Source organism: Marmota flaviventris, chromosome 13 (genome assembly GCF_047511675.1).
Source record: "Marmota flaviventris isolate mMarFla1 chromosome 13, mMarFla1.hap1, whole genome shotgun sequence".
NCBI lineage: Eukaryota > Metazoa > Chordata > Mammalia > Rodentia > Sciuridae > Marmota > Marmota flaviventris.
The window spans coordinates 97,831,877-97,841,726 of NC_092510.1; the positions used below are offsets into that span (position 1 = coordinate 97,831,877).

The 9,850-nt window shown below is 53.1% G+C and overlaps 1 protein-coding gene across 3 annotated transcripts in view; it reads left to right on the plus strand.

Moving 5' to 3' along the window:
* Positions 1-9,850, plus strand: part of Sptan1 (spectrin alpha, non-erythrocytic 1) — a 75,164-nt gene that overhangs the window by 64,773 nt on the left and 541 nt on the right. For 2 of the 3 annotated variants that reach the window (XM_027943338.3, XM_027943361.3), the window contains 12 exons: positions 584-682; positions 2,520-2,679; positions 3,080-3,156; positions 3,688-3,897; positions 4,315-4,611; positions 4,785-4,897; positions 6,254-6,271; positions 8,456-8,510; positions 8,889-9,085; positions 9,218-9,271; positions 9,349-9,495; positions 9,591-9,738. In XM_027943338.3, coding sequence (XP_027799139.1) covers positions 584-682; positions 2,520-2,679; positions 3,080-3,156; positions 3,688-3,897; positions 4,315-4,611; positions 4,785-4,897; positions 6,254-6,271; positions 8,456-8,510; positions 8,889-9,085; positions 9,218-9,271; positions 9,349-9,495; positions 9,591-9,738 — 1,575 coding nt within the window. The remainder of the gene's footprint in view (positions 1-583; positions 683-2,519; positions 2,680-3,079; positions 3,157-3,687; positions 3,898-4,314; positions 4,612-4,784; positions 4,898-6,253; positions 6,272-8,455; positions 8,511-8,888; positions 9,086-9,217; positions 9,272-9,348; positions 9,496-9,590; positions 9,739-9,850) is intronic. The other variant, XM_071601011.1, reaches the window with a different exon arrangement.

Here is a 9,850-nt window from a genome sequence, read left to right on the forward strand (position 1 = left end):
ATCACATAAAAATAAATAAACTGGTATTTGTCCATCTACAACTAAAAATAAAAAAAAAAAAAAAAGAATCAAGGTGGCCTCTGAGCCATCTACCTCACAGTGGGGACCGGGAGGACCACTTAGAAATCTAGTTGGAGTCAGCGATTTCCCCTCTGGTGTATGGCTGAGTTCCCTCGAAGCAACAAGAGCATGTCATCTCCAGTGCCAAGGATACTGGGGAGGAGGAAAAAGACTTAGGTGGTCCCTGGGAGGTCCTTCAGGCTGAACAGGTGTTCATGTTTGTTGGATGTTTACCTGATGATGTGATGAGGGGCAGAGAGACCTGCAGCTCCGTCAGCCAGGTCCTTAACCTCTTCAGAAAGGCCTTCTCTGACCAGAGCTTCCCAGCCCCGTCCATGGCTGGTTCTTACTGCATCCTGTTTCCACTCTCTCTATAAAACGTACTTGCCAGTATACCGCTGTCCTCTCATTCCCACCTGGACCATGGAGCTGAGGGCTGGCCCCATCAGTGCAGCTGCCCTCTGTCCCTGCGCAGCAGGTCACCTGCCAGTGCTCAGCACCCAGCCTTCCTCCTCTTCTCCAGGGCTTACTGAAGAAACATGAAGCTTTCGAGACCGACTTCACTGTCCACAAGGATCGTGTTAATGACGTGTGCACCAATGGGCAAGACCTCATCAGGAAGGTAAGCCCACTCAGGGATAGCTACATGCAGGTGACACGGTAGCCCACAGAGCTCACCTGCTGGGATGTTGCCCAGACTGAGGTTTGTGTGGAGACAAAGGTCCCATGTTTCATAAGGATGAGGAGGATTACACGATCAGTTGGCTGATTCCCCCTTTCTGAAGACAATTAGTGAAGTTAATGAAGTGTTTACTTTTTCTGCCTGATTAAACAGAGAGGTATCCCTCTTGGTTCTTTTGTGACAATAGCACTTCCAAAATGCTGTTTTTAGTTTATTTCTCAATAGTACAAGCTATTTAAAGATATAGTAGAAAATAAAAATAAGTAAAACAAAGTACTCATAGCTGGGTGTGGTGGCATATGCCTGCAAAGCCACTCAGGAGGCTGAGGGGGGAAAAACACCTGAGCCCAGGAGAGGAGTTCTAGACCAGTTTAGTCAGCATAGCAAGACCCCCATCTCAAAAAAAAAAAAAAAAGAAAGAAAGAAAGAAATAAAAACTAGAAATCACCCATAAAGGCACCAGAGACAGCCATATCACGTCTGACCTTCTAAATTTTTTGTCTGTACATGATGTAGACATACCTACTATAAAATAGCTGCCTTAGATCTGTTTTATAAATCACATTGCTTTACATATTTTGTAAATATAAATTATCCAGAACCCGTCTATAGTACAGGACGATTTAGAAATGAATCAATCTTTCATTCAAACAGCTCTTCCCAGAAAAAGCAAGTTAAAGGGTCCTGACAGCAGAGGGGCCAAAGCTGCCCCATGCTTCAGTTCCAGACAAGCCATGTAGCCATCAGTCCAGAGCCCACCACCTCTAATCACCTGGGAGCTTGGACAGGTGTCTAGTGCCATAGGACAGATGTTTTGGTAACCCCCATTTCCTAGGAATAGCACACACACATTGAGCATCTGAGACTGAATGCTACAAAATTTGCGTTTGGTAACTGCCCTTGTGGCTAAGGTTTTGATCTATGGGAAGCTGGACATCTCATCACCGGAAAGCTCTCTTACTGGCTGCATCAGCATAAATTTTAAAAAAAAAAAAAAAACTAGTTTCAGAGACTCTGTGATTTGCTCACACCTGTGACAGCTCGGCTCTGTGAGCTGTGTGATAACTGGGCTTGGAAGCTCTTGGGATTCTGGAAGGATCTGGGGCTTTGTCCCCAGCAGTGCTTTCTCCTGCAGAGCTGCTCTTTCAGTTCTGTGCTGGCTGCTGTGTCCTTTCAAATAAGACTTTAACCAAGAATGAGTCCCAGTGTTTAGGGCTTAACAATTTTCAGTGTCCTCAATATCAAAACATTTTCCTGAACCACTGTTTTTAATGCATATTATAGTAGTCATTCCTTGGCTATATAGTTTTTTATTTGAATAATAATTCCTTAGGCTTTTTCCCTCCCCCGCTCCCAGTAAAAAAAATAACACTAGTGGCCAGGTGTGGCAGCACCCACCTATATAACCCTAGTGATTTAGGAGGCTGAGGCAGGAGGATCGCAAGTTCAGGCCATCCTGGGCAACCCTGGGAGACCTGTGTCTCGAAACAATGAAAAGGGCTGGGGATGTGGCTCAGTTGTGGAGTGCGTGAGGCTCAGTTCCCAGGCATTGTAGCATAAATGTCAGCCCCTTCCCAAAAGGAGCAGGGCCACCTCTGAGTCTTCATCCTGAGGCTTTCACTCCGCTTGCTCTTTGGAAGCCTTATCAATAGCCCCTAAGCCAGCAGTGGTCAAGGGGGGTGGTGACCCATCTGACAGAAATTGAGCACCTTCTGGGGTCACAGGTGACCATGGTGGGAAGCGAGGATGACAGGGTGTGCTCTCCTTCATGGCCTAGAACAATCACCACGAGGAGAATATCTCTTCAAAGATGAAAGGCCTGAATGGGAAAGTGTCCGACCTAGAGAAAGCTGCGGCCCAGAGGAAGGCAAAGCTAGACGAGAACTCGGCCTTCCTCCAGTTCAACTGGAAGGCGGACGTGGTGGAGTCCTGGATTGGTGAGCAGCTTCAGCAAGAACCCTGAGTTTCTTATTCCCCAGGGCAGGAGGGTTGTTCCCAGAGCCACGACTTGTGCGTTCCCATGCAGTTGATTTTCTTCTCTAACAAACTAATCAAATGTGGGTCAGAGAACCTGCCTCCAGAGGCTGGGGTGTCATCCAACTCCCTTGCGCTGATATCAAGCAGGGCCCATGTGACCTTGGTAATTCTTGTGCCTCAGAGGGAGGTTCAGCCTGGGTGCAGGGGAAGCCAACTGATGTAAGGTCAAGAAAGGTATTAGTAACTTCAAAATTTAAATGTAAACAGAAAAACAGTTGGCATCAATCCTCTCATTTTCTATTTTAATACATCTTGCTGCGCTGCAAAAGGGTGGTATAGCTTCCACGCTTGGTTTTCTAGGTGAAAAGGAAAACAGCTTGAAGACAGATGATTATGGCCGAGATCTGTCTTCTGTCCAAACTCTCCTCACCAAGCAGGTCAGTGTGGCCAGTGTTAGTGAAATTTATTAGGTTAGCATTTCTGGTAGACAGCAGGAGGTCGGTGTCATCCTGCTGTTGAGAAGATCTCCTGTAAGGTCCTCGGCAGTGAGTGGCTCCAGTCTTGAGACTTGGAGCTTCCAGACTTATTGGCAAAGTGAGTGTGTTGCCAGGGGTCATGGACCTGGGCTCAGTCATGAAAGTAAAATGATTGTGGTCACATGGGGAGGCAAGTGTTCCAGGTCCTCCCAGGTCGTGGGAAGGGCCTGGCAAGTCGGTAGTCCAGGGCCGGTGCCCAGAGCCTGGGTGGAGTGCTGGTTGGGGGCGGGAGGCTGCGAGGAGGCTGCTGCCTTAATCTGAGGTCTGGGGCAAGGAGGAAAGCAGAGGGGAGCCCCAAGTTCCAGGAGGAAGCTGGGCTCAGGCTGCCTACCTGGGAGGACAGATGCTGAAGCTGCGAGCTGTGCACCAGGAAAGGCAAGTTCTAGTCTTGCTGCCATCACTGTAAGTGGCTCTGCAACTTCCTCATTCCAGGAAACCTTTGATGCTGGCCTACAGGCCTTCCAGCAGGAGGGCATTGCCAACATCACTGCCCTCAAAGATCAACTGCTGGCCGCTAAGCACATCCAATCCAAGGCCATCGAAGCCCGACATGCCTCCCTCATGAAGAGATGGAGCCAGCTTCTGGCTAACTCGGCCACCAGGAAGAAGAAGCTGCTGGAGGCTCAGAGTCATTTCCGCAAGGTGAGGATGGGAGCAGGTAAGGCTCAAGTGGCTCAGTGACAGGGTCAGCACTCTACAGTATTATGCCACCACCCTATAAGGACACCAAAGCTTCAGCCCATGGAAGCTGAGACCAGGCTTTGGGTCAACTGAAATCAAGGCAGATGGGACCTTTGCCTTTGGGAAGTTGCCCTTTAGAGCCACAGGAGAGAGACAGGTGTGTGAGTGCAGGGGCAAGAAGAGAGGAACGGAAGGCAGTTAAGGCTGAGAAGCAGGTGTGGGAGACGGGAGGCAGAGTGTGGCGCTGCCTTCCCAACAGTCCATACTCGCCTGGATTCCTGAGAGCTGCCCCACCTCCTGCCCACACACCTACCCTCTTCCTGCCTGCGGATGGTGTGTCCCGCCCCCGCGACTCCTGACCAGCTTCTCTGCTTCTAGGTGGAGGACCTCTTCCTGACATTTGCCAAAAAGGCCTCTGCCTTCAACAGCTGGTTTGAGAATGCAGAGGAGGACCTGACGGACCCGGTGCGCTGCAACTCCCTGGAGGAGATCAGGGCTCTCCGTGAGGCCCACGACGCCTTCCGCTCCTCCCTCAGCTCCGCACAGGCCGACTTCAACCAGCTGGCCGAGCTGGACCGCCAGATTAAGAGCTTCCGCGTGGCCTCCAACCCCTACACCTGGTTCACCATGGAGGCCTTGGAGGAGACCTGGAGGAACCTGCAGAAAATAATCAAGGTGCACCTACCGCGTATGGCCCTGCCCAAGCCAGCTAACATTCCCGCCCTTCCTGCCCCTCAGATGTAAGGCTTGCTGAACAGCTCCCCAGGGTGTAGCCATGTCCTTGCTGAACCCCTCCGAGAGGGAGGGTCAGGGCCAGCCAAAGTGGCATCTGCCTCCCTTTGGCTCAGGAGCGGGAGCTGGAGCTGCAGAAGGAGCAGCGGCGGCAGGAGGAAAACGACAAGCTGCGCCAGGAGTTTGCCCAGCATGCCAACGCGTTCCACCAGTGGATCCAGGAGACCAGGTGCCTGCCTTTGCGGGACTGACCCAGGCACATTACAGTCCTGAAGCTGGTCCCCCGAACTCCAGCTCCTGGGCATGGGGAACACGTTTAAAACCAGGGGCCTGAATCTGGTGTGGTAGTATACGCCATAATCCCAGCAATTTGGGCAACTGAGGCAGGAGGATCACAAGTTCAAGGCCAACCTGGGAGACTTAGTGAGACCCTGTCTCAAAAAATAAAAAGGGCTGGGGCTGGGCACAGTGGTGCACGCCTGTAATCCCAGCAGCTTGGGAGACTGAGGTAGGAGAATTGAGAGTTCAAAGCCAGCCTGAGGATTGGGTTTATGGCTCAGGGGTAGAGCACTTGCATAGTATGTGTGAGGCCCAGGGTTTGATTCTCAGCACTGCATGTAAATAAATAAAATAAAGGTCCATTGTCAACTTAAAAAAAAATTTTTTAATAAAAAAAAAAAAAAAAAAGCCAGCCTGAGCAATTTAGCAAGGCTCTAAGCAACTTAGCAAGACCCTATCCCAAAATAAAATATAAAAAGGACTGGGGATGTGGCTCAGTGGTTGAGTGCCCCTGGGTTCAATCCCAATATCAGAAGAATAACATTTTTTTAAGAATTAAAGGGCTGAGGATGTAGCTCAGCAGAAAAATACTGAGGTTCTAACCCCAATAGCATTAAAACATAAACAAAAAAAAAAATGGAGGCCTACCCGGTGCTGTTTCCTGTCATTCCAGAGACTTAGGAGCCTAAGGCAGGAAGGAATATCATGGATTTGAAGCCAGCCTGGGCAATATAGCAAAACTCATGTCAAAATGTTTTTTGAAAAATTAGAAGGGCAGAGCTGGGGTTGTGGGTCAGTGGTAAAGTGCTCACCTAGCATGCATAAGGCACTGGGTTCGCTCCTCAGCACCACATAAAAATAAAGAGATTGTGTTGACCTAAAACTAAAAATAAATATTAAAAAAAAAAAGAAGGGCTGGGTGGGGTGGGTTGCATCGCTCAGCAATGAAGAACCCCTGGGTTCACTTCCCAGTGCTGGGAGGAAAAAAAAAAAAAAACGGTGGCCTGCTTGGACTAACAGCCCGTGGGCTCTGCCCCCAGAGGGCGGGCAGGCAGTCAGAACAGCGCTCACCATACGTTCCCCTGAGGCTGCGCCCCCAGGTGTTCTGCGGGGGGCATGCTTGGGCCATGGTCAACCCCCAGCAGCAGCTAGGCAATGGCCAGGGCAGGGGCAAAGGCAGACTGGTACTGACAATATTGGTTTTTTTTCTTTCTTTCTTTATCGTGTCCTCCTTGTCCCTTCCCCTGATTGCTGCTGCGTCTGGACACCACCTTGTCTCGTGGCTGCTTGGATCTCCACTCCACAGAACGTACCTCCTCGATGGGTTAATATTGTCTTCTTTTTCCGGGCTCGTGATGTCTTGGTGTCTTGTGTGCTTGTCCCTGAGCCTCGTCCCCCTGTGGCCTGGCTTGTAGAAGATCCCAGGCCAGGCCTTCCTGCCCACCCACCCTGTCACCTGAGAAGGAGGGTGTGCCTTCTCCCCACACCCCTCCTCCCTGACAGGGCCTGCAGTCTGGGGGCCGGCCCAGCGCTTCCACCTTCCCACCCAAATTCACAGGTTCTCTTGAGGTGGGAAATGTGACCGAGCAGGAGGCCAGAACAAAAGCCCCAACTGCTGCTCAGCCCCTGGGATCATATTGGACTTCTTTTGCCTGTTTCCCCAGTCTGTCCAAAGAGGCCATATTTCACCCCTAGATGTCCACGGTGCATGAAGCTAGATGACAGTTTGGGGGTGCAGACAAGGTGTGGTCAGAGTATGCCTCCCCCCAGGACTAAGGTGAACCCTAGCATCCTCTAAGGGGAGGGTAACCTAGTAGAAAGAAGGCAGTGCCCAGTGTTAACTATGTGATGTGGAGACAGGGCTTGGAGGAGCCCAGAGAGGAGCAGGGCGCTCCCCCACTCCCAGCAGGGCCTCTGCAGAGCTGGGGACCTTCATCCAGGATGCTCATCCTTGCATTCTTGACCAGTTCCACCAAGACCACAGTGGCTTAACTGGTGCCCCTGAGGTTCTACAGACAGTACAGCCAGGCGGGTGGAGATGGTGATGGGAAAGATCTACCCAAACCAGTCAGGCTATAGGAGTCCACTCAGTGCAGGGGTGACGGTGGCAGCTCGCGGCCTGAGCCTGCGGCTCCCTGGCTCTCCCTGCACCCCACCCTGTCTGCTGCGCTTGGTCTTGTCTCTGTGGTGCTGTGCCCGCTCTCCTGTGGCTCCTCCCAAGCCTTGTCCCGCCTTGCCCAGAACCACTGAGCTGCCCCAAGGTGGCCGCTGGGCCCACCACCTCCAGGTCCCTGCTGGTGCCAGGTTGCCCTTGCCTGTGGCGCGTGTCTGTCAGGGAGGCCCTTGCTGCCGCCCTGTGGTGTATTCACTTGGTTTCTTTTCTTTGACTAGCATAGCATATCGTCGGGTCATTCGTGTCTATCAGTATGAAGTTGGGGATGATCTGTCTGGAAGGTTTTTCTCCTCTTATTTCTCTTCTTCCCTCACTGTGGTTTTACCAATGCACTCTGGACTCCTTAGGCGGCTCCGCTTTCTGACTAACCCACGCCCTCAGCCGCTTGGGCAGGAGGGTCTGTCCTCCCCTCTGCTGCACTGGCCCCACCTCCTGCCCCAAGTCCTGGGGCACCTTTCCCCTGGGATGGGGCGTGCCTGTGAGTTTCGCCGGCTGGGGTAGGAGGAAGCCTGGTGCCTTGCCTTGCTAGTGCACTTTGAACCTGGGGAGATTTTGGAGCTCACCCTGGTCCTCCAGGTCTCCAGGGGTAGATCGGGACAAACATTGGGTACTGTGGAAACGGGGTTAAAATCCCACTGAGGTCTTGCACACCGTGTGAACGCGTCCCTGCACGTGACCCCAACTCATTTGTTGTCTTTGTTCACTGGTAGCCTTTTATGACCTCCTACTGTGTTCTTCTGGGGAGAAGTAGGCTCCCCCAAGAACTTAGCCCTGTAAGGAGGCCTGGCTCTACAGTGGAACCTGAGTCCCAGGGCTTAGTCACAGCCAACCCTTTTAGGCAGCATAAACCACTTGCCAGACGCCCACCTGGGCCTCTTCATTTGTTCCTCTGAGGGGCTGCAGTGTCACTTGAATGTGGCTCCCCTCCTTAGGCACCTGGAAGGAGACTCCAGGAGGCCTGGGACTGCTGGCAGGTCCTCAGCCCTTAGCCTCCTGTCTTGGGTCTCTTGTCCTCCCCACAGCTGCAGAGAAAAGGGGCTCTGTTGTCCCCTCGCGGAACAAAACTTAATTCCCAAGTGACCTCTTGGAGGCCTCTCTTGGCTGGAGCTGAGAAGCACCTGAGAAATGGTCCTCAGCCTGCGTGGCTGTGAAACAGGAGAGGTGTTTCCTGCTCTCATGCTCCCAGGGCCAGTCAGGAAGCACAGCCCATAGCAGACAGGCTTTGTTTCCTTGACAAAGGACCTGCAGGCTACCCGGTATTTAGCCAAGAGGGAGTTGGTCCTGAGGTGCCATCTGTGGGATCGGTCCCCTCCCTCACTATGCTTCTGTGTTTAGGTCTTGCATGGTGGAAGAATCTGGAACCCTCGAATCCCAGCTTGAAGCTACCAAAGTGAGTGCCTGAAGGCTCAGACCTGGCTTGGGCCTCACCCCCATCCCTGGGCAGACCTGTTCTTCCTTCTTGGCCCGTCAGGCCCCTCATGGGCTGGCTTTTCCCAAGTCTGAAAGCAGCTTGGGACTTGTCATTTTACAGTCTGTGGCAACTGCTATCTGGATCCCTACTTGAAAAGGGAGGGGCCTTTTTGTCCACAGTGTATGGTTTCCCTGGCGGGTCGACCAGCTGGCTTGAAAAAGTCTCTCTGCAGTGTCACCACTGCTCTCATCCTAGAAGGCCTCAGGCTAAGCACCTGAGGCCAGGAGGGAGCTTGTGGGCTCCTGGGCCAGGCCTGAGGGAGAGTCCCATCCCTGTGTCTTTGCCCCCACCCTGCAGCGCAAGCACCAGGAAATACGAGCCATGAGAAGTCAGCTCAAGAAGATTGAGGACCTGGGGGCTGCCATGGAGGAAGCCCTCATCCTGGACAACAAGTACACGGAGCACAGCACCGTGGGCCTGGCCCAGCAGTGGGACCAGCTTGACCAGCTGGGCATGCGCATGCAGCACAACCTGGAGCAGCAGATCCAGGCCAGGTACTGCACACGGAGGGCGGTGGGCCCAGCGGGGTCAGCCAGAGTCCAACAGTCGGCGACAAAAGCTGGCACAGGATAGAACGTGCCACCTGCCGTGTGGCTGGCTGGCCCCTGATTCTGTTGTTCTTCCAGGAACACAACAGGTGTGACTGAGGAGGCCCTTAAGGAGTTCAGCATGATGTTTAAGTAAGTATAGCCCCATCTGGCTGGGGACGGCTGGGCGGTGGGGCCCCTGTGCTGAGCAGCCCTCGGCTCTGCTGCAGACACTTCGACAAGGACAAGTCTGGCAGGCTGAACCACCAGGAGTTCAAGTCCTGCCTGCGCTCCCTGGGCTACGACCTGCCCATGGTGGAGGAGGGGGAACCTGACCCAGAGTTCGAGGCGATCCTGGACACTGTGGATCCCAACAGGTGAGCTTTAGGGACAGTGGTGGATGTGGCCCTGGCCTCAGGCTCCCGCCCCTCCTGCCTACTCACTGCACCTGCTCCCTCCCTCCCTCCCCCAGGGATGGCCATGTCTCCCTGCAAGAATACATGGCTTTTATGATCAGCCGTGAAACTGAGAATGTCAAGTCCAGCGAGGAGATCGAGAGTGCCTTCCGGGCCCTGAGCTCTGAGGGGAAGCCCTACGTCACCAAGGAGGAGCTCTACCAGGTGCGGCCGCGGGAGGGGCAGGGAGTGTGCTGCAGACAACTGGAGCTACAGGCCCGATGGTGGGCCTGCCCTGTGCCGGATGTGGGGGACTCACAGCTCGGTGTGAACCAGA